This window comes from Opisthocomus hoazin, chromosome 8 (genome assembly GCF_030867145.1).
Source record: "Opisthocomus hoazin isolate bOpiHoa1 chromosome 8, bOpiHoa1.hap1, whole genome shotgun sequence".
Classification (NCBI taxonomy): Eukaryota; Metazoa; Chordata; class Aves; order Opisthocomiformes; family Opisthocomidae; genus Opisthocomus; species Opisthocomus hoazin.
The window spans coordinates 12,263,559-12,288,116 of NC_134421.1; the positions used below are offsets into that span (position 1 = coordinate 12,263,559).

The window sequence follows — 24,558 nt, forward strand, 5'->3', positions numbered from 1 at the left end:
CTGTCACTGCATGCAGACACGTCTGAGCATCACCATGCTTGCCCGCGTGGCTGATGTTCCTGAAGTTAAGGGGCATTTTCCTTCAGTAGAAAGAGAAGGACTACACCAGTATCTCCTAATTTGGGGAGCAGAACCATAATATGTTTTCAAAGGTAGGAAAGGGAACAGTCACAGTATTGGAAAATACAGGGGGATTTTTTTTTAACACTACTTGATAAACCCTGATTTAAAAGCACCAGGGCAACTTTGTTTCCATTAACTTTGGGTTCAAAATTTCATTGTTGTGAATAATTTTTACCTGACAACATGCATAGAGGATGCTCCAGATTTGAAGAAGTCTGTGGAATCCTCAATTACAGCAACATTGCTCAAAATTCCCTTCCAAATAGCCTAATAATAATAAAAAAAAAAAATGGAGGCAATAATCATATTAGCATAGAATCATTAAGGTTGGAAAAGACCTCTAAGATCATCAAGTCCAACCATCAGTCCAACGCCACCATGCCTACTAAATCATGTCCCAAATGCCATATCTACACGTTTTTTAAACACTTCCAGGGATGGGGACTGGACTCCACCACTTCCCTGGGCAGCCTGTTCCAATGCCCGACTACTCTTTCAGTAAAGAAATTTTTCCTAATATCCAATCTAAACCTCCCCTGATGCAACTTGAGGCCATTGCCTCTCATCCTATCGCCAGTTACTTGGGAGAAGAGACCAACACTTGCCTCACCACAGCCTCCTTTCAGGTAGTTGTAGAGAGCAATAAGGTCCCCCCTCAGCCTCCTCTTCTCAAGACTAAACAACCCCAGCTCCCTCAGCCGCTCCTCATAAGACTTGTTCTCTAGACCCTTCACCAGCCTTGTTGCCCTTCTCTGGACACACTCCAGCAACTCAATGTCCTTCTTGTAGTGAGGGGCCCAAAAATGAGCACTGTATTCGAGGTGTGGCCTCACCAGTGCCGAGTACAGGGGCACAATCACCTCCCTGCTCCTGCTGGCCACAATATTCCTGATACAAGCCAGGATGCCGTTGGCCTTCTTGGCCACCTGGGCACACCGCTGGCTCATGTTCAGCTGGCTGTCAAACAGCACCCCAAGGTCCTTTTCCACCGGGCAGCTTTCCAGCCACTCCTACCCAAGCCTGTAGTGTTGCATGGGGTTGTTGTGACCCCAGTGCGGGACCTGGCACTTGGCCTTGTTGACTCTCATACAGTCGGCCTCAGCCCATCAATCCAGCCTGCAAATAATGAATAATCCTCTAATTGCAAGAAGTATTTATCAAACTATATTTTCTATGGTATCTGTGCCTATGACACGTATTATTTCAAAGGATGCTAAAACAGAAAATTATTTTAAGAGGGTCTAGAACTGTCCAGAGACCTGATGTTAGCCAATAAATTCTTCAGCATAATTAGCTTATCAAATATATTATTTTGCCCATTATAATTTCACCTAATCAGGCAAGAAACCTGAATGGTACAATGCTAATGATTTTCAGGTCCTTTTTTTTACCATCTTTATCCTCCAAATAGTAAGTCCCCGTTGCATTATGGAATACGCCGTCAGCAGAGGCAAGGACAAGCCTGGAGGACTTTGTGACTGGATCAAAGGCAAATGCAGGGTCCTGCACCTGGGGAGGAACAACCTCATGCACCAGTACAGGCTTGGGACGGACCTGCTGGAGTGCAGCTCTGCGGAGAGGGACCTGGGTGTCCTGGTGGACGACAGGTTAACCATGAGCCAGTAGTGTGCCCTGGCTGCCAAGAAAGCCAATGGAATCCTGGGGTGCATCAAGAAGAGTGTGGCCAGCAGGACGAGGGAGGTTCTCCTTCCCCTCTACACTGCCCTGGTGAGGCCTCATCTGGAGTACTTTGTCCAGTTCTGGACTCCCCAGTTCAAGAAAGATGAAGAGCTACTGGAGAGAGTCCAGCGGAGGGCTACAAGGATGATGAGGGGACTGGAACATCTCCCCTACGAGGAGAGGCTGAGGGAGCTGGGCTTGTTCAGCCTGGAGAAGGCTGAGAGGGGACCTTAGAAATGCTTACAAATATCTGAAGGGTGGGTGTCAGGAGGATGGGGCCAGACTATTTTCAGTGGTGCCCAGCGACAGGACAAGGGGCAATGGGCACAAACTGAGGCACAGGAAGTTCCGTCTGAACATGAGGAAGAACTTCTTCCCTCTGAGGGTGACGGAGCCCTGGAACAGGCTGCCCAGGGAGGCTGTGGAGTCTCCTTCTCTGGAGATATTCAAGACCCGCCTGGACAAGGTCCTGTGCAGCCTGCTGTAGGTGACCCTGCTTCAGCAGGAGGGTTGGACTAGATGACCCACAGAGGTCCCTTCCAACCCCTACTATTCTGTGATTCTGTGATTCTGTGATTCTGTGATTGATGGCATATTTGGCACCTGGACAGAGCTGAGACGTAGTGCAAGCTACATGTATGAGATGGAGATTTCCACTAACATGATGAGTGAAATAACTGGTAACATAATATTTCAATTAACTATACTTAGATTTCAGAGTTAGCAGGCAGTATCATGAACTGAAGAGTCTATATTTCTTTTTGCTATTGTCTCAGTCAGTGAATAGCTCCAGGCAGCATTTAGGTTGCTGGCAAGAAGGTTCAAGGCAATCTTGAAGCAGCAGTTTAAAATATTAGTGCATCAGCCTGCCTGAAATGTGCCAAAAGTTATTGACTCTGTAGCAGAGTTAGCAGAAGGGAAGACATCTGTGATTCAGCTTGCTCTGGCACAAAACTTCAATGACAAATGTGACTTTCAGCTAAGCCCCTGACACTCACTACAGAGGGATGGATTACAGGAGAGGGCAGCAAAGTGCCTCTCTGGCTATGAGAGCTTTCTGCTCCGGCTGCCCCACTGCTGCATCCTCTGCCAGCCAGCCCCTTGTACGTGGCTGTGGCAGAAGAGAGACTGCGAGACAATGGCTGCTTTTCTCTTTCAGACTGGTGTTGTAAGGCTCCCTGGAGCGTGTCCAGCAGGACCACTCTGAGCACATCCTAGTGAGTAACACCACAGCGAGGAAAGGATTTCAGAACTGTCCAAGTCTGTCAGCGTTGAAAACCTCACTGTTGTGAGGTGAAGGTCCAATTGTTTTTCCTCATTCCCACCTTCATCATTCATAGATATTTACCATAACTGACTCTGCAATCACTGTCTTTGCATCACTTGTATCTGAAAGAAAACTTTCTCTAGTGAATTCCCATTTCCACCTGAACTAACGTCAATAGCCAAAGATTCAACCCCACAGTCTTTGAGTACATTTTATCAAAAAACAATTTGGATGGCTAAATAAAAGATCTGCCTTGCTTACAATGAGAAGTATGTAATGCTTTTGTCTGAAGTAGTATCCTACTAAAGCAGTTTATTGAATTACCCTAATATCTTCTGCCATCTTTTTCTCCTCTTCTGTAAGTTCCAGGGCAGTTGTTTCATCAGCAGAGAAGTATTTAGATGCAGGGATCATTTTTCCATCCTCAAACTGCAGATTTCTCACTAGCACCTGAAAAATTAGAGGATATGATTTTTAATTATCTGGGAGGTAATACATCCTTGTGTGAAGAGTTTTTAGGCATTAATATGGTTATTGAACTAGTGAAATAAATGGCTTGCAGGAAAGCTGCTATGATGCCACTCCTACCTGTCTTTCAGATTCTCTCCTAGTATTAGTACATTTTAATCTGTATTGGAAATTACTATGGATTGAGTGAGAAGCAAAACGTGAATGTCTTCTCTACAGGACGGTAGAAAACTGATCAACTCTAAGCAAATTAGCTGTCTGTCATTAGCAGATGGATTTGTACAATTCCACATACTTGCACTTCTTGCTAAAGTTACTCCACCCATGCTCATGTTTGCCAGGGTGAGCACTTACCATCTTCCCGTCATTACCAAAAACGACTAGACCATTCTTGGTTACAAGTCCAGGTCTTGAAGCACCTTTTATTGCCAGCTCTTGTCCAGCAGGCACTGAAGCATCAAGTAGTGATGACCCATAAAAAGTAACCACCTGAAAATAAATGGAATTAAAAGTGCACAGATTGTAAACGTGTTCTAAAATTCTAACAATGAAATGATACTGTTTTGAAGCTTTAATATAATACAAATAAAATATAATATCTACTTCAGGAAAACATGTTACAACATTATTTCTGTATCTTTACAACCCAGGACATGTAAAACTTTGCTAGCTGCCTAAACCTGCAAAGCTGCTTAGCTGTAACAATGTGCATACTGGAACCAGTGCAGAAAGGGAAACAGCCTTCACCAGTGCACGCTCAGAGTGAGAGACCGGCAGAAGCCTGACTGTGCCTGGTAAAGTCCAGCTCTGCTCCCAGGCTGGCAATGCTAACGCTGCCTCTCCCTTGGACTTGTCTGTTCTTTCTGGGCTCTCAAATCAGCAACAGTTCCCGGACATTTGGGCAGAACCAGGCTTTTGGAACAGCCTACCAGCAGATGGCTAATAGTTAAGTAACAAAATCTGGACTTTGCAGCGATGAAACATAACTTGATTTTTAAAATATTTTATGTAAATACAATGCGGATCAAATGTATAGTACTTTTAATACACTGAGCAAAAGTAGTTGGTTTTTGATAAAATGAAATAGATTTATTTCTCCAAATGATCTAGGCCCACATCTCTTTAAAATAAAACCTTCTCTGTTACTTCAGTAACTCATTTTGCTGTTAATACTGTGATGTTGCCCACTGTACAGCACGGGTCACATTATACAGTAATGCATGCCTATCTCCCAAAATGACTGGCACAGTCTGCTTCTACCCTTCTTACTTATTGCTTTGTACCATGTCCAATTTTGTTTTGCAGATATTGCTCTTATCTTTCTTTGAATTAAATGGATCTATCCTTAAAAAAACCAAAAACACTTAACTGCTGTGCTCTGTACATTTGTATAGGTGTCTGCTCTCGATATATACAAAACATTTAGTCATCAAATGAGAGCTACTCCAATGTAACTCTAATTTGTATTCAACTGTATGCAGACACCTTTAGTTTCATAATAAAAAAAGGTCAAAAGGAGGATATAGAAAATAAGAATATTCTGGTTTTCAGAGCATACCTGGCCATCTATTGTTGCCCACGCTCCAGGAACTTTATCATGCCCTCGAATCCAATTGTGCAAAGCTGCTGCAGGTTGGTCCCAGGAGATCTAAGAAATCAAGACATGCCAGATAATTCTTCTCTGTTTAGGTATAGATCAATTAGTAATGTTTTATTATATAAGAATTACAAATACTCTCTCCTTCTCTTTCAAGTGTTCATACATTTAAGAACACAGAAAGGGCCTGGTCTAATAAAAGAAGATCAGTGATCTCCAGATGGCTAATCATAAAAGACCTGCCAAATGGGATGGTCTTAGCACTTCTGTGTTCTCTGCAGTCTGTATCTTTTCACAGATTCTCTTTCTCGTGCTAATATAATGAAAATATAATTCTTGCTACCAGGTATTAATTAATAAATAATTAATATTATGATTCACAAACTTAAGAAGCATAGTATAAATAAGTGTATGTCTGGGGTACCACCTTCTGCTGAAAATGATCTATTTATTGCTTGGATCCTAAGTTCTTTAATAAATCTACAAACTTTTATGAAAATACTTTCTAACCATTTACGAACCCTTTATAAATTGTTTCATAAATGGAATCCCCAGCTTGCAATCCCTGTAAGACTTTGAGGAAAAAGGAAATGATGTTTTAAGAATGTCATGTATACTTAATATATAACACCAATGAAAATGTATTCCTTTATCTTTGCGGTATTGTGAGTATATGTACAAAATGAATCTAAGAAAGTATCAGAATAGCTATTAAATAACAAAACTCAGGTACCCAGCATCCTTCTCAGTTTAAGCACAAAGAATATTTAGGAGCAAGTTATAAGCCAATGAGAATAATTTTACAGCAGGGAGATTAAGCTAGTTCATTCCAAGGAAGCTCCTTATTTTTTATAATAAATGATTAAAAATATCCTTATGCAAAGTTATTTGTTTCTAAGGCAAATCAGGATTTGAAATCTAATAAAAAGCATCACCTACAATGTTTCAGGTGGAAAGGACTACATTCACAATCACCATGGACAAGACACTGAAATTGTTGGAATTATTTTTACATGTTTTTTTTTTAACTTTCGAACTGGTCTAGAAAAGCAAAAGAGGGGATTACAGGCAGCATTCACTATCATTTTATGGTGACCTTTCCAACCGCAAAGAAGATCCAGCTAACGCAGTGGAGGTGCTTATATAATATAACTCTTCTATGGGAGTTTAAAGAATATTTTTGTATGTTGTTTGTTTACATGACCTTTTTTTTTTCCCCTGATGACAACAGGAGAGGTGCCAACACTTTCATTTCCTAACATCAAACCCATTTCTGGTATAGAATTCAATATGGACAGTTGGTAAACAGAGAGCTACTGTCATTCGATGCTGTATTTCAAAGTATGGTAACATATTAAGAATCCACTGAAGGTGCAACTGCCATCTAGCTGTGTGTAGATGATTCCAAGGAGGACATCAAGTCTCTAAATATGTGCAACTCCTGAAATGGAATAGGAACTTGACCTGGGGCTCCATTACATGCATCCTTGGAGTTCCCAGGATGTAAGTAACCCAGGAATAAGAGGCAGGGAAACAACTGAGCTAAAAATCCTGTTAACTTCATATCACTACTATTGTAATCTGTAAACTTTTCCAGTGACATGCACACAACAGCGTTATTTAACACTACCTCTGCATTTTCCTTTTTCTGGATCCCTTCATATGTTGCCCCTTCTTTAGGCTGAGGTATACGAGGGGCCTTACCATCAGCAATTAGATGTACAGCTTCCACCTAAGTCAAAAAGTAACATATTTAATGTTAGCTTGATTTGCATTTTTTCCCTCAGTCATACTTGTGAATGACAGCAAAAGACTTCCTGTCACAACGGGAACTGGTTTATTTTTAAAACTCAGGATTTCCAAAATTTAGGGGACCAATGCTGCATACATATGCAACAAACATACATATATGCTTAAACTTCTTTGACAAAAGAAATAGCCTCAGAAATTTGATGGGAGTACCTAGCCACCAAACATATAGCAGCTGCCTAAATTCCGCATTGCCAGAATGTGGCTTTGTATGATTGCATTCAGCTCTTTCCTTTTTCTTTCTGCAAAAAGTTATTTTTCTGCATTTAAATGGAGAGAGAAACAATTTTTCTAATGATTCAATGCTGAGTATTTTTTATACACTTTCTGTTCTTCATTTTAAAACAATACAATAAAGGACAAGCATACAAAATCCAAAGCCAGTCCACTAGGGCTTTGAACTTAAAACACCATCCTCCTTTTTTTTTTCAACCTCACCCCTAACTTTCTGCAACTTTCCTGTTCTCTCTGATCCTTTAAAAAATTTCACCTTGCAAAAACATTCAAGAAATCTGTGGAAAGAGCCACATTCCAGACAAAGTTGACTTCTTGCCTTCTGTGGAAACAGGATACGCTCTGCCCGCTGCCAGTAACAAATCTCCTGAGGCCACCTCCTCAGCTGTCGTGAAGCAGCACAGCTCCACTGAAGTCTAGGATTCAGCTGAGCGACACAACCTGTCTCTCCAAATGCATGAATCTTGTCTATATTTCCTTTACTTTCAAACTCCAGAAGATGCTTTTCTTTTCCTCTTAAAATGTTGATATTTAGTGCAGCTAAACATACCATAGCCTTTATTCCTTCTGGGAAGAGAAACCGGTTATACAGGTCATCCACAGTATCATTTTGTCCAACATCACATTCTCGCTGCAGAAGGATTGGTCCAGTGTCCAAACCATCATCAGCCCAAAAAATAGTAAATCCTGCTTTCTTATCTCCTTGAATTAAAGTCCTGGACATGAAAAAAATCTTTACAGTAAATACAGATAGTATGAAAGTAGTCAGGGATATCAACCCATCTGTTACACATTTATGTAATTTAGGTAGATAGAACAGAAAATCCTAGCCGTCTTTAATACTAGCTTCTTTGCTCATTTCATAGTCAGGAACCCACGGTTTTGATACTGTTGACAAGTGGTTTCCACAAACTGACATAAGATGCTGCAACTGAATCCAGGGTATCTATCACACAGTCCATTGTGACAATTATTTTAAAAGTATCATTAGTGATAAGACACACAGAGCAGAAGTTGTGCAATAGTTATGATGTAATTCGAAAGATGGAAGCATCTAGACAGCATATTAATAATTCATAGTTGTTTACCATAATTGGCTAAGCCTCACAACTTATCTGTAGGTCAGCAAGGGAAGTACAGTTGTCGCACAGCTGAAAAAGAGCTAAACTCAGAGTGGAAAATGATGGATATGCAACTGTTTAAAGAAAAGTTATTAAAGGAATTTGTGTCCACCCAGATTCTCAGCTGCTGCGCATGCATGTAGCACTGCTTACAATAGACCTATGCTGATTTACAACAGCTCAGGATTTGCATCTGAATCTGAGGTGAACTTCAGCCACTTAGATTTTCCAGTTCTCCTTAGAGCTGCATGTGCCTCAGAATGACGGAAAAATCAGAGCAGTGTGTTTAAGGGAGCAGCCAGAAATGGAGAGAGAGATCTTTCCTGCATGCTTTGAACCATTTGTCTGCGTGCAAACACCAATGCGACTTTCAGTAAGACACATCTCATGTAAGTATTCCCTTGGCAGTCCATGTTATAACGGGATAATCCGAGATCTGGCTTGTACACATGAAAATTCATTATTAATTGTAAGCATTGAAAACTACATTATCGAAAGGAGTAAAGCACACATTCGTGCGGAACAAGGGACAAATCCCAGAGACAACTGGGGAAGTTGGCAGGTATGACAAAAGTGAATTTGGCTAGCCCATATCAGATCTTTCAAACATTTAAGAAGCATTTCTTCTGATTTACATTATGTAAAAATTCCAGAAGAGTACACTGGTGAGAAGTGGATGTCCTCAGCGTGGCACTGGAGGAGAAGAAGATATTGTAGGCAAATGTCCATGATGCTGAATAGGTGACAGGATGAGAACGACCGTGTGCCTCCTCCTCTGCCCACCAGCTCCCTCTGCAGACGGCTATTCATAACAAAGAGGCAGCAGCTGGAAGAGGCTGAAAAGAATGCGGTGAGGATCCCTCAGAGGCCCAGGGCCCATGTTTGTGCCTGGTGCCCCTTTAGCCATGCCTAAGTCCCACAGGCTTTCTCGGTCACACTGTGGGTGAAAAGGGTCTGATCAGCACCAGGGCTGTAGCCACAAGACACAACAGCAGTTGTGATGAGAGCAAGGGGTGCGAGGGTGAAACACGAGAATGGTCAGCCAAGGCCAAATCCTAGCTGAGTTTAAAGGTCTTAGGACAATGGCCTTTATCGGAGAAAGGCAGGAGCAGATGCTTACAGAAAGAATATGCAAAATAGAGCAAGATTCGGTGATACACCCTTGGGATATATTCCCGTTTCTGGAAACCTTCACCTCAGGAACTTCCTGAAAGACAGTTTGTATCTACATCTTCCTGTGGAATAGATCTTGATGAACTTTTCCTCCATGAAAGCATCCTTCTAGAGCTTTCTAGATGTGCAGATCCACATTCTAATAATGGACTGCAGGGAGTAAAAATACCTCCCTTACTCAGTCAAATCCTACTACCTGATCGCTTTGCTGGCTGCCTCCTAACTTTTGATTAAGAATGCGCAATCATTCCTTATTCACCTTCCCATGTCTTTCATGGCTTAATACACTGCTAGCATACTTGCTTCTCAATGACCTCTTTTCCAGTCTGAAGACTTCTAGATTTGTCTCCTGTCATGTGGAATCCATTCTATACATTTGATCATCTTTCTTAGCCTTTTCTGAAGCATTTCTAGTTCCTTCGTGTTCCAACTCAGTTGCAGACAGTATTTAAGATACTTCCATGGTCTCTTCTGAGTAACAACAATTAACTTCAACTTTATTACTGCTTACATGTAGTCAAGGTTTTTTCCCCTTATGTGCATTACCTTATGTTTTTTAACTTTGAACTCGACCTCTCATTTTCTTAATCTCACTTTCACATTATCACATTTACCCATTTGTGTAGAAAGTGTATTCTTTATCACAGATTGAAATCATTCTTTATTACTGATTGAAATCAGAGTGACTGGTCTAAAATTTCCTGGCTTTCCCTTTGAGCCCTTTTAAAACTAGTATTGCTCTTGCTGTTTTCCAGTCTTCTGCACCAATGCAATCTGAAAGAACAGAAATGCTGCAGGCTGTCCCAAATCTGCAGAATCTTTGCTTGAAAGTCCCCTGGTCCTGAGAGAAGATTCTTATTCATTCATCGGTTTATCTAAAATCTCTTCTACTCACAGTTCAGCTCAAGAGAATAGTTCTCATTTATTCTACACAAAGAGGGCTGTATAGTAATAACATCTTAAGCTCCTCCGTCCTGAACACCAACACAGATTTCCTGCTAAGCACCTTTTTTAAATCAAACACCTATATCACTCTGCATACCTCCCACCTTTAACGCATTTGGGAAAACTGTTATTATTCAATTTTATGCCTTTAAAAAATGGTTCTTTATTTCTTTTCTGGACTGCCTGACTTTCATTTTTCACCTGATTTGCCAGAGTTTATGCTCTTTTTTATTTTACTCCCTTGGACACAGCTGCCACTTTTTGAAGGATTTCCTTAAGTCTCTAATAGTCTCCTTAACTCCCTTGTTTAAGTACTTCAGCTTACCATTTTTTCCATTAAATATTAAAAACATAACAAAACAAAACAAAATATGCTTTTGTTTTGAATCTACAGCACTGTGTCTTTAGATAATCACCATGCTGCCTGTAAGATTCTTTTAAAATTGTTTCTTCATATTTAGACAATTTCTTATTGAATTTAAACACTGTGATAATGGCATTTCTCTTGTCACAAGAATGCTAGATCTAAGTCTACTGTGATCATTATTGCAGTGTAGTTCATTCACGTAACATTTTGAACCTAGCCTTGTGCATTGCTCAGGAGGACAGCAAGAGAAGGTTTTATTCTTGTATATTCTCTTCCTTCTTCTCCCTTCCCTTCTGTGAAATTTTAGGCTCTGCATCAAGCCCTGTTGTGACAGTTATCTACTGTTTGTAGGGGATGAGCTACAAGGGCAGTTACCCAACTGTGAAAACTCCAGATTTTCAATTTGCCTATGTGAGTAAAACGTTTGAATGTAGAGGGACTTTTTATGAGGGCATGTAGTGACAGGATAAGGGTTGATGGCTTTAAACTAAGAGGGTAGATTTAGGTTAGATATAAGAAAGAAATTCTTCACCATGAGGGTGATGAGGCACTGGAACAGGTTGCCCAGAGAAGCTGTGGATGCCCCCTCCCTGGCAGTGTTCAAGGACAGGTTGGATGGGGCTTTGAGCACCCTGGTCTAGTGGAAGGTGTCCCTGCTCATGGCACAGGCGTTGGAACCAGATGATCTTTAACGCTCCTTCCAACCCAAACCATTCTATGACTCTATGATTCTACGATCTTCTCAGAACAACAGCTGCATTTGCATTGGAAATCATAACGAATCTTAGGTATGAAGTGCAGTTCATGAGCCAAATACTCAGCTGTTTCAGGGAAGTTCCTTCAGAGCAGTTGCAAGTCAATAGAACTGTGCCAGCATTTGCATCAGTAATGGGTACAGACCAACATCCTAATGTGGCGTACACGTAGTTTTGATCCACAAAACTCACCAGTTGATTGCAGAAGCTCCTCGGTGGCGTGGTAGGATGGATGGATGGTAAATAATTGAGCCATGTTTTGGGCAGTCAATAACATCCATGGGGATGAACTGTGTACAGAATGGAAGGACATTTAGCTCTGCTCCAACCGATTTGTAGGCTGCAACGACTTCCTGGATAGGCTTGCCTTTAGCTCTCCATCTTGGGAACTTAAAAACAGGAGTACCGTCCTTCTCTGCTGCCAGTGCTGAGGGGCAAGAACAATATATTTTTAAATTCACGTTTTGCATTAAAAATTCAAACTGAAATCAGATAGACATTGCATGACAACTCAAACAGATCATCAAGTGTATGATTACAGACTGCCCTTTGTACTGGTCTGTATGCTGTTTAAAAACCTTTGTGCTTGGATATATTTTATTAATTCTGTCACCTACACCTTATGTCATTCTTAACTTTAAGTTCACTCTTATGACTTGGCTAAGAAGTGCCAATGAAAGCAGAAAAGAATGATAAATGTCATTGACTATTTAACAATAACACCTCATTTCTTGTCCGGTCATTACATCTGCCTGCAACTGGTTTGGTTTAGCAGAACTTCATTTTCCCCTTCAGCAATTTGTATGTTAATATGACTACATGCAACTTCGATTCACTCACGTCAGCAGCATTTTGTCATATGGTGCAAACAATTACAGATGCTAGTGGCCTTCAGTAATTTCTTCAAAATTCTGTTTACTGATGCCTTCTGGATATGCTTTCATTTCTCTGTGAGACACACAGACCCAAAAATAGGCTCAAAGGTGAGAATAAACAACTGCCCTAACTGCAGAGAGAATTTTTAGGTGTTTGATAAATTCCATTGTGCAACCGCCTAATAACTCATCACAGAGTAGGACAGTAGAGTCAAATTCTACATCTGTTGAGTTGTAATACAAAGAAAAGAGAAAACAAGAAGCGGTAAGGAAAACTCACCTACTTTAATTTATATTTCTAAATGTATTTTTGTAGTTCTCTTTCTCTTTTTCACTTCTGAAATTGGACCTTGAGTTTGACCTGAAGCATCTTTAGCTTGTTAACTTAGGTCTTAAGTAAATACTTACTTAAACATCATTCCATGGAAGTTATTGTGTACTACAATTGTTTCTAGAAACAAAAATTGTAGCTGTCTGAAGACACAGAAACATTAGTAAATTTCATTTGAGACTTAAGCGCTTTGAGTCATCTGGCAGTAAAAAGCAACAAAGTATCTAGCAGTATCTTTTTTTTCAAGCAGGAAAGCAATAAACAGTGGAGGATTTACTTAGTTACATCTGCTAGTGTAAGAACTGTACAATAGTTTACATATGTAACCAAGTATTACGGTATGCTTCCAGAGCTGGACAGTTGAGTTGTCTTTTTCCTAACTAATAGTTGCCTCCTCTGGCTCTTCCAAAGTGTGATTAAATCTTTTAATGAGATAGAGTTACAGAATGTAATAAACTTGAGAAATGTTTGGGAGTGCCGTAGCCCAGGTAAGCAAAATTTATGTTTGACTCTTCCCTTATAAGAGTTCTGTAAAAACATGCCACGACCCAACCAAAAAAAAAAAAAAAAAAGGAGACTTGAGACAGCCCGTGGAGTGTAGTTCTACTTTAAGATTATCCATAAAGGTACATTCCACTCTGGCACTTCTATTTGCTAATCCTATTAACTCACTATATTTGTGCCACTGAAAAACAAAAAGTTACAATTCAGATGATTCCAAAGTAAGTTCTTTGTCACAGTGGCTTCTGTTCTACGAGTACGATAATTCTGAATACCTGTGAGGTAACAACTCTTTCTTTAGGAAGTCTAGAAAATCCTTACGCATCTTGACAACAGAAAAAGAGAGAGCAAAGCCTCCTTTAACCTTTTCAATGAGTTTTCCATGGTCCAGGTGGAAGAGAAATAGGCTCTGCAGGTACACTGCCACGTGCAGTCTTGTCAGAAAAGGCAGAAAGCCAGGGATAAACAGTCTTGGCTCCATGCCTTGAGTGTCCCAGACAGCACAGTGAAACAGGTGACAGACAACTGTGCCTGAGTATAGGCTCAGCAGCTATTTCCTTTAAGATACAGATCTAGTTCAGGATTATTACCTCTAGGATGTACATTCAAATAAGGTACCCAGATTAATTTATTTTTCAAATATGTTAATGTATGTCCCTGTATGGCTAGAAACAAGTTTTAAATACTAACTGACAAGGTTAAACTGGTTCTGGGACTTGCTTTTGTTAAAGCATAGTTCTTGTGCTGAATCCAATGTAATAAAGGCAATATATGCAAGTCATTCCCATATAGATATCACCTTCTCACGAAAAGGCAAGTTTGCTATGTATGCCTGCAATTTTAGCATTTGGATTAAGGTTGCACTTACCCAAAGGATCAGCTTGTCCATTCTTGTCAGGCACTGTGAACACTCCCACAACTTTATGGCCCTCTTTTCTCAGCTTGTTATAAACTTCTTGTCCAAAAATACTTTGACCTATAAGAGCTAGCTTTAGCTTATGTTGATAAGCCTGGTAAAAAGAATTAAAACAAAATATGTTCTAGCATGCAAAGAAAATACGTTGTTGTTTACATTTTGCTTGCTTTTTCTTGATCAATGTTCATTTTGATTTAAAATGGAATATTCTTTCTACCCCAGTCACTTTTGAAGGAGTAATAATCATTTTTTTGAGATTAATGACAGGCAATGTAAAATTCAGAGAGACCACACGCAACATAAAACTATCATCTGATACGATCACTGATGTTTATATGGGTTTCCCAGAATTTTCATTAGACAGACCCACCACTTGTTACAAAAGGCATAACAGGCTCCACGATCTTATTCATAGTCAGAACTAATATGGTGAGAAATGAAAACACATTTTTTGAAACAGGTACCTAAAACACTTTCTCTAGGCATAATTTAGGTGCCTGGAACATGCCTTCTAAATCTCTATAATTAAATGGTGGCATATTATTTGTGGTTAATGTATATAGGCTAAAGAAGACAAGCTTGCATTGTTCCTGCCAAGTTAATGATCATCCATTTGATCCTCCTACAAGGAAATACTGCAAGGTTCCTTTGTTTCACTTCCAATGCCTTCTGTGTTTGCATCCCACTACACTGGACACATGCTTTGAAACTTCTTCAGACTGAGTAGGTGTGAATAACTTCTTGTGTTCCTCTCCCACCCTACCTTCAGACCCTCACCTCTAACACCTCCTTTATCCCACAACTGGTATTCCTGTAGCTGCATGAACTGGATTAGGGTACTGAGGTGGGGAGACACTGACCTGACAAAATGCAGCTTTTTCTGAACTGTATTGTATCTATTCACTACTCTAGTTTGTTGCACTGCCACAAGGACTAACACAGGTCCAGCGGGGGAGCAGGAATGACCATGCAGGCACTAGCAGAGGGTACAACTCTCCCTATAAGCACTGCTTTTGCATTTTTCATCAGCTTCTGGAAACCAAAAACTGGAAACCTTCAAAAAACAAATGGACTAGCAGACCCGGTTATGACGGAAATGTCCAGACAGAATAAACAGAAAACTTACCTTCCCCAAAGCTGAACCTAGTAGAAACTATTCCTAGACCCAAACCACTAAAGATCCCTCCTCTTAGGAGGTCTGAATGAAAGGTAGAAAATAAATCCACATACTCCCCACCTTTATTCTTAACTTCATCTTTCCCAACTGGACTTTGAGTTCCATTTTTCTGAATGATCCATCAGATGCCACAAGCTCAGAACGATAAAGAGAAATCAAAGCACTGTTCGAATATCTTAACCACCAGCATTTGTTCTGTAGGTTGGCACTTGTATGTTTTTCTCCTCCCTCTTCTTTTCCCTTTCTTATGGTGGCCGGGACCTGAGCATACCTTGACTAAGTGGGTTATTGATTGGATAGCAAATGGTCTGGACTGCCCAGAAGATCATATGCCAAATTCTATGACAAACAGAAATGCCCTGAAAAACAGGTTACTCAAAACTACAATCCATTTCATTGCTGAAATATTATGGATGTATTTTGTGGTTTTCAAATTACAGTTCAGTGGTGCAGCTAGCCTCAGAAAAGGGAGTTATGAAATGGTAGGTTCCATCACAGGAATATTGAAGTGTGTTTTTTATTTTTTATGTAAAATGATAAGAAATAACTATTTGTCCAGACGCAGTATTTTCCCTCAGAATGAAACTGCGTAGTAAAACTGCCCCCATCCTACAGCATTAGTCAGTACTAGTGCAACTGCAGTAGCAACAAGTAGTAAGATGCAACGGTGGACATAATTCAGGCTCTTGCATAATCAGATTGTTATAGTTGGCTGATAAAAAATGTCTGTGGGACTGGTGATGATAATATTACCAACCAATGCTGCAGTGCTGGCAGTAATGCCGAAAATATGTCCATTATTTTGTTCTTAATAAAGATGAGAGCTTGTTCTGAATTACAATGAGCAAAACTTATCCTTGCAATCCTTACCCAGCAAGGCCCAATGGATGCAGGCAGATCTCATTACCGCTGCTTTGACTGATATCTTTGCTTTTACAGCAGAAATGTTGCTAGATTATAAAAAGTAATAATCAGATTTTCCTAATCATCAGATTTTCCTAATAATTTTAACTATAGCAGGCAATTTGGAGAAAGATTAACCTGCTGGATCACTGAACATGTTTGGCATGGTATAAAGTCCTCTGATTGCTGTACTGTGCTAATTTCCAGTGGTAGCCCAACTAGCTCATTGAAGAAACATTACAGATAGTCCAGATGAGAGTTACTTACTTTACTTTTGTCCTTTTGTTAACATCTCTCAGTAGGACCACAAGACTTGGAAGAGATCTTCTTAGCTAACAAATTAGTCCTCTGCCATCACAAGCAATCATGTCATATGATTGCTTTTATAGATTTACCTGACCTCCTTTTTAAGGTACTTTTATAGTACTCGCTGCTGTAGTCTGTGGCTTTTCTGCTACTTGGCCAATCTTCTTGTAATTTTAAGTCCAAATATATCACCACTTTAAGAGCTACTTTTTCTCCACTTGCTCACAAAATGTTAATAACATATGCATGCTCTATTCCTGAATTTAACTTTTAGTTCAGGTTTCCTTGTGACTAAATCTGATTCTCATATTACATGGAACTGCATACTAGTTCCAGTTCTAAATCATGAGTTGCTGTAGATCAACAGAGCTTCAGTAAAGCCACACATGCTTAATTTGTGCTAGTTGTGGAACTGGGTCAACAAATTGTGAGAAGCGAACAGAGAACACAGTCCCCAAATGAACAAAAAAATAAAACTGGCAAAATTGAGAAGACTGCAAACTGGCTACGTCCCATTTTTTCATTGTAGTGCACAAAAAGATTAGCCTGGCAGAAAATCAGGTCTGCTGTCTCACACTTACAGAAAGTTACTCAAATGAGGACTGATTTCAAATGTAAGTTTATACACTCTTTCACTAAAGAAATTTTTCCTAATAACCAATCTAAATATCAGTTCAGGTGACTTAGAGAGATCTGGCCTTTTTTTAACAACTAATCATAGGATAATGTAGTTATTATGACAGTTCTACCAAAACATAAGAATTCAGAAAGCAGGTGCTCAATCTATTGTAATTGTGTTTTCATTGTCTGAACTTTTAATTTCTTCTTCAACCTTCTATTTTAGTATTAAATCTGTTTCCCTGACTCCAGTGCTCCCAACTTGGATGAAGAAAATCAGATAAAGGTAAAGAGCCTAAAACTTGAGAACTGCTTATACAAGCTGTCTTATCTCAAATGCTCAGTTTGTCTGAACGTCCACTTTTTTTTCACCTCCTCAATATGCAAACACAGATTTAACTTCCCTATTTAAAATTTCTGACAGGACAATCTGTTGACACTGTACTGGAATTTAATTTACAATGGCTCATTAAAGATATATAGTATTTTAATGTTTGCTTCCGTTCTGGTTCTTTTCCTCCATAACACGTAAACAAAAATTAAACTAATAAATAGAATTAAACACTGCATAGAGAAGCAGTCCGATGAATGCTGGTTACTACCTCATCAAGTTCTAGTTCCTAAAAATGGAAGACAAGTCCAAGAGCTACATTTTATTCTCTCAGAAGAGTCTGATGTTACCAAATCTACCCCTAGGAGAATATTTATTTCATACACAAAATTAATTTTCTGTTACTGCCTCTTTTGTATGTGTGTCTAACATTCAACACGTTATCAGTTTCTAGTCAAATTTCTTGAAGGCTAACATTTAGTAACTGCTACGCTGGTTATGAAGCTTGCTATCAAAAGTTTATAATATTTTACTTATTCTGTATAAGAATTTAGTGACGCTAGCAAATATTTTAATATGTTGCATCTTTTTTAAAATGAATGCAGAATTATGCCTCCTATGCACAGAACAACTGTAACTTTACTTCCGCTGAGGATCCCCCTACATGTGCTAAATTCCAGCCTACAGACAGAAACCTATCATAGAGGCTCCTCTCCCTTCTACACATCTACTACACATCCACGGGCAGTGTGTTCTCACCAGTCATTCATTCTCGGTTTTTGGCACTGCTGATCGCATTTCCAAAAAGCTTGTGTTACATCTCTTTATTCCTGTGCGTTCCATGTAGACACCTTCATGCTGTCCTACACTAAACTGAGCAGTCAAACACGAAACAAAGAACAGTCTGCAGGAAAGAAAAAATCTTCTCCCGGCCTCATTCAGTTTGCCAGACCTACACATCTGGACAATTTGGATTGGGCAAGGCTTTTGGGGAGCAATTACTTGCGGGAGTTCTGCAGTCTATGTATTTAACAGGACATAAAGAATGGCTTGGAACAAATGCACAGAGCTGTAATATCTAAACCACAGGGTACAGAGGACTTTAGGCCATCAGCTTCAACCCCAAGCAACCCACCATCGCAGAGCCAGGAATCGGTGATGAGAAGGTCATGAAACAAACACTCTCCCTATGCCAAAGCATGGGGCTTCTTTCGGGCGCTGGGAAGGGTCGTGGTCCTTCCTAACTGAGCAAGCCACCTTCAGCTCCTCACAGGGCAAATCCTGCGCGAGGGAGGCAGCGAGCAGCCACGCTCACGTTGTCCCCGACACACAATTACTGGGGACTGTCACAGCGTCGCCGCTGTCCGCTCCCTGCAGCTTCCAGGCACATCCCTGCAAGATGCAGCGCCCAGATGATGGCTGCGATCCCGCCCGCAGACCAGCCGGGCAAGATGCGGCTTCTGCGCCCAGGCGCAGCCCTCTCCCGCACCTCCCCGCTCCCGCACCCGCTTCACTGAAACCCCGGCAGAGACAATACGCGTCGCACCCCGAAAAATGCCCCCTCCCGCCGCTTCCCCCTCCTTGCCCGGCCCCCGGCTGCCCTCCGACCGGGGCGGCACGCCGGGGAGCAGCCCCCGCCGTTCGCTCCCGGGCACGGCACGGCACGGCACGGCACGGCACGGCACGGCACGGCACGGGGGGGGCCCGCGTCCCCCGCTGTCCAGCTCACCGCGGCCGTCGTGCATATCGTCCGCAGCAGCCGGGGGGTTGCCCGCAGCATCTTGCGGAGCGCCGCCGGGCCCCCGGCTCCCTCGGCCTCCCGGGGAAGACCGAGCCGGCACGGCGGCCCGCCTCGTCTGATGCAACCCGCGCCAGCTCGTGCATCCGCCGCCGCGCGCCCCCGCCGCACCCCTCGCCCCCTCCCCCCCCCGGCGGCCGCACGGCGGGACCGGCCCCAGCGCCGGGACTACGGCGGGGGGAGGCGGGCGGGATGTGCCCCCCCCCCCCCCCCCCCCCCGGGCAGGCAGCAGCGGGCGGGCTGGGGGGCTCCCGGCCCCCGAGGGCTCGAGCCGCGGCCCCGGGGCGGGGTGCTGTGCCCCGAGGGGCCCGCAGTGCCCCCCGCTCCCAGCCCCAGGGTGGCACAGCCGGGGGCCGCAGCGCTGTCCCCGCTACCGCGGCCGGCGGCGAGGCATCGCTGTCACCCTGCTGTGACAGGCGAAGGGTCCTGTACCTTACGGACAGCCATTGCCCGTTCATTGCCTGCCAAAGATGCCAGGGGTGGTGTTAAAATCACTGATGACTTTCTGGAAAGCCGCATCACCATCAGTGCCAGGTATTATTAAAGCAGCTCACGCTGCTTAATAATTTTAAAAAACCTTCCAGCATCTGAGGTCGTTTATTAACATAAATGTTTCAGCTTCAGTTTTTTTCTAAAGTCACAACAAAATCTTCCTGTCAAAGGTGCAGAGAAGATCTTGAAAATATGAATTCAAAGCACTTAAAAAAACCCCAAAGGCAAATGAAAATGACCCCAAAAGCAGTATGAACAGCAAACCCAAAAGTGGATAGCATGGCAGTAGTGTGAGCATCATCGCGAATTGGATCAGATTTAAACCCCAGCAACACTTAATCCTCAAAAACAACTGTGGGTAAAAGGCTGAAATATACTCGGTTTCTGTCAAGAAAACAAGGAAGAAAAAATGGAGAAGTTGGTGTGGCTGAGTCGTGAACCACACCAGAGAGGCCAGAGGCCAGACTTCAGCCAAATTTGTGACCTGCAGAAGTCTTGCTAGGGTAGAAAACACAGCAGACGAAGTCCAGCCTAGCACTTGCAAACATCCATTTCTCACTGACTTCTCTGAGGCTTTCCTGCAAAAGAAGTGTGATAGTAATCCCCAGGGTTTAATTCCCAGGTCCGCGCCCTCTTCTTCGGGCACTCGGATTGCTCCTCCACCCCTGACAAGAGCCCTGGGGCAGAACTGCCGGGGACAGGGGAAGGAGAGCCACTGCGAGAGGCAAGGTGTGCCAGGCCCAGAGTAAGTCAGGTGGGAACAACACAATCCCCTCGCTGAGTAAAGTTACCCAAGGGCTTTCATTATGACTCTCATAACTTAATTCATTCCCTAACTTACCCCTGTGTAGCAAAACCATATCCTGCCCTTTATTCAATGCTCTTGGCAGTCCCATAAGTGTAGGTGGCATCGAGTGGAATGAACAGAAATTATAATAAAAACTTTTTAATTAAAATAAACCACTGGACTTAGCTTTTGCAATGAAAATTCAACAAAGAAAATCACTAGTCAGTTCCTATAATCTCCTCTCTATCAGGCAAAAAACCTAGGGGAGTATTTCACCCACTTCAGTGAAGATTCTTCTCACAATGTCGTCATTTGGAGTATGTGGCGACTTACTTGATTATGAAATCGTCAGCTGAGGGGATTAGCGAGTTTCTTTGCTCTGAGACATTAAAAACTAAGTTAGTAGAATTAATCAAAAAGTCCCATTAACAATGGGTGACAATATATACAAGGGCAACGAAGCTGGTGAAGGGTCTGGAGAACAAGTCTTATGACAAGTGGCTGAGGGAGCTGGGGTTGTTTAGTCTGGAGAAGAGGAGGCTGAGGGGGGACCTTATTGCTCTCTACAACTACCTGAAAGGAGGTTGGAGTGAGGCGGGTGTTGGTCTCTTCTCCCAGGTAACTAGCGATAGGACAAGAGGAAACGGCCTCAAGTTGCGTCAGGGGAGGTTTAGGTTGGATACTAGGAAAAATTTCCTTACTGAAAGAGTGGTCAGGCATTGGAACAGGCTGCTCAGGGAAGTGGTGGAGTCACCATCCCTGGAGGGGTTCAAAAAACACGTGGATGTGGCACTTCAGCACATGGTTTAGTAGGCATGGTGGTGATGGACTGACAGTTGGACTTGATGATCTTAGAGGTCTTTTCCAACTTTAATGATTCCATGATTCTATGATAACATGTTTATACAAGTTGTTCCTTCTCTAGTGGTACTATGGGTTTAAAAAGAATGGTGTACAGTAACTCGAGATTTTCATTACGAAAGCTAAAAGATTTTGCTTTCTGGCTTATTTTTAAAATAGTATATATTCTGTTGTTACTGAATACTTCTATGGGTATGTGGCCTCTTATCTTCTAATTATATCACACAAAATCTACCAAAATTATCAGAAAATTGTTAACAGTTTATTTAAAACACACCCTTTTTGAATCGCACAATGAAAGCATTAAACTTCATAATCTTTTTGGACCAAAATGCATAATTCAAGCTCTATAGACACTATTGGTCTGAAATGCCTGTTGTTAATATTCTATTTGAATTAGCAGCTTCTTTAAGAAAGATTAATATTTGCACAGTTTGATAGGTCGTGTTGTAGCAATACAGGGACTATACATGCACGTGCAACAAGACAGTCATGCAACTGACCAAAACCACTATGTGCTCCAATAAAAAGTACAGACATCTAGTGCTCACCAGAAGAACTACTTTGGCAACTCAGACAGTAGGAGGAATCAGTGTATACGCAGTCTTCCTATGACTCAGTGCAAATTGCACATATTCCATACAACAGCATGCAAACAACTTCTACTGTAACAGCTGTCATCAAAAGGGTCCTATACTGCGAAGTCTGGAACTGGATTCCAGCACTGCTGAAGTTCATGAAATTCCAAATCCTGTTTCATGATCCAAAATCCTCTCCAACTAGAACACCACATACTTGGCATTTAACTGTCGATGCACAGGCTTACGGCAAAATACCTGGTTTTCCTAGCTAAGCAATTTGTAATGACTTCTGGCTCTATTCTTTACACACACACAACATAGACAATAAAACAAGGCACGTGTAAAGCACCAAGGTTTTAATTAGTTGGCATACCTTCATCTTCAAAACACAGCTCCAAACCTATTGAGACAATATATCTCCATCTACTTCACAGATACTAAAAAGTTAGGTGACAAAAGGGAAGAAACACAAGAGAAGGTGTCCCTTGGCAGCAGAATCCCAGTATGAGGCAGAGCAGGGGAGTAAGATGTGGGTTTTACTTTAGATTTCATAGTAATGAGAGGGGCAGGGAGAAGAACAGGAATAGGGTATGCTAAATCACATGCAAGGATGGTGTCTGCGTACCATCAGCTTCTTCCTCATGATCAGAGTGAGGAACTCATATGCACGGGTTTTAACAATCGCTTAACAAATTGGCTATTTAGGACTTCAAGTATCAGTGTAAACATTTAGTCAATTCAAATCACACTTTTTTTTGTCATCCAGAAAATGATCGGGCTGACGTGTCTGTCTGAGAATGAGCAACAGGTCTTGTGTGACGTAGTAAACTCCAACATCACTGATAAATATTATAATAGTTACAATGCACTCCTCCAGGTTTTATGTTGTTTGGGAAAAGTGACACAAAGTATTCCTCACTGATTTCTGTATCCTGGTCCAAAAAGTACCTTGCAAATTATCAAAGTTTCTTGCTAATCAGGGGAGAAATTCTAGCTCCAGTGGTATCAGCGTAAATTTATGCAATTGGTTTGGAGCACGTTTTACACATTAAGTTTTCTCTCTTGATTTTTTTTTCTTGCAGTTCTGGTCCTTGTTCCTTAAAGCCAAAGTTTGGCTGTGAAAAAAATGCAAATTATCCATAGCAAGCTTTCCAGCATGGGCCTCCCCCTTTCTATTCCCTAATTTTCCAGAGATGTATGTCAGCAAGTGGCAAAAACAGGTAGGGGAATATGTATACAAAAGCTATTCAGGAGCTAAATTTGCTTGTTCAATAGCATGCTTACAAAACAAAACATGTTTCTATGTGCAGAAATGTACAGAACAAATGTAAGACCTAATCCAGCTGAACATTATAAATCCTTGTTGATTTCTGTGGAGCAGAAGTTACTCAGTTTCTTTGAAGATATCATCAAGACTTGGCAAGATCATTAGGGAAGGAAGGCTGTGTTCCACAGGACGCCGAGTACGTGCAGACACTGAAGTGCTTGGGAAACTGCTTGGGATCTTCCAGGATTTGCTTTCTTTTGAAAATCATGCCCTGGGATTCAGTAATCCACTAAATTAGTTCTGCATAGGCTTTTTGTCATTGGAAATCAGCCTTGATGGGGCTTTTCATGATGAATAAAGATTTGATCATAGTTCAGACTCAAATTCCTCAGGAGTACTTTAGAGTTCATCCAGTTTTAAAGCTTGAGTAATTAAAAAAAATAAAGTAAGACTTTGTACTGGTTATTCCCTAACCATGTTAATTGCATGACAAGTTTCAACTCAAATTTTACACAACAGAAACTTTTCATGTTTTTCCACTTGCTGAAGTGAGATTTCATGGGAAAGTTGTTCCTTGTTTTATCTCTGCAACAATTATACTTAAAACTTGCTGATCTTACTTTTTTTTTCTCACTGGGTCTTAGCCTTATTTCAGGCCAGACACCCACATGATAGTGAGGCTTTCACAACCTACTGATATGGATTTTCTGCCATCTAGACAACCATTTAAAACCTTACGCTTAACGTTTCATTTTTCCAGACTAACCAAAAGAAAGCGTATATTTCATGAGGAAAGGGAATTATTTTACCACTTTAATCAGCAGAGGATTATCATGTGCAGATACCTTGCTGATAAGCATAAACAGACGTCTCTCAAATTCCATACGATAGAATAGAAACTAGTTCTGCAAAAGTTGGCATTATGTTCGTGGGACAGAGTTGCAAAGAGCAAATCTCAGATAGTAAATCCTTTCTGGGAATCCTGCCACAAAAACTTTAAGCGAGAACTTTATTTTACTTAAAGTATTCAGAGAGCTGAGCATTAAATGTTCCACAGACAAGGAATGTATAGCGTAGTTGCTTTCCTGCAGATGCAGCAAGCCAAATTCTTTCTCCTATAAGTAACTACAATTCTATCAATCTCAGTGGAGCTTTGCCTGTATATACAAGAAGCAATTTTTGCTCTGGATGCATTCCACCAGTTTTTGGCTTGGTTGCTTTTTTTTTTTTTTCTTATAAAACAGGTCCTGTTTGAATGCTATGTTAAGTTTTCAA

At 41.4% G+C, this 24,558-nt stretch overlaps 1 protein-coding gene across 2 annotated transcripts in view; it reads right to left on the bottom strand.

Annotated features, from left to right (window-relative positions):
- Positions 1–24,558, bottom strand: part of ALDH1L2 (aldehyde dehydrogenase 1 family member L2) — a 42,740-nt gene that overhangs the window by 15,629 nt on the left and 2,553 nt on the right. Inside the window, exons 1-9 of one of the 2 annotated variants that reach the window (XM_075427875.1) lie at positions 19,227–19,376; positions 14,115–14,256; positions 11,732–11,966; positions 7,729–7,894; positions 6,766–6,867; positions 5,097–5,186; positions 3,893–4,027; positions 3,395–3,520; positions 299–390 (exon numbers count right to left, since the gene is read on the bottom strand). In XM_075427875.1, the coding sequence (XP_075283990.1) occupies positions 299–390; positions 3,395–3,520; positions 3,893–4,027; positions 5,097–5,186; positions 6,766–6,867; positions 7,729–7,894; positions 11,732–11,966; positions 14,115–14,256; positions 19,227–19,277 (1,139 nt within the window). In that variant the 5' untranslated portion in view covers positions 19,278–19,376. Of the gene's footprint in view, positions 1–298; positions 391–3,394; positions 3,521–3,892; positions 4,028–5,096; positions 5,187–6,765; positions 6,868–7,728; positions 7,895–11,731; positions 11,967–14,114; positions 14,257–19,226; positions 19,377–24,558 lie in introns of those variants that run through there. The other variant, XM_075427874.1, reaches the window with a different exon arrangement.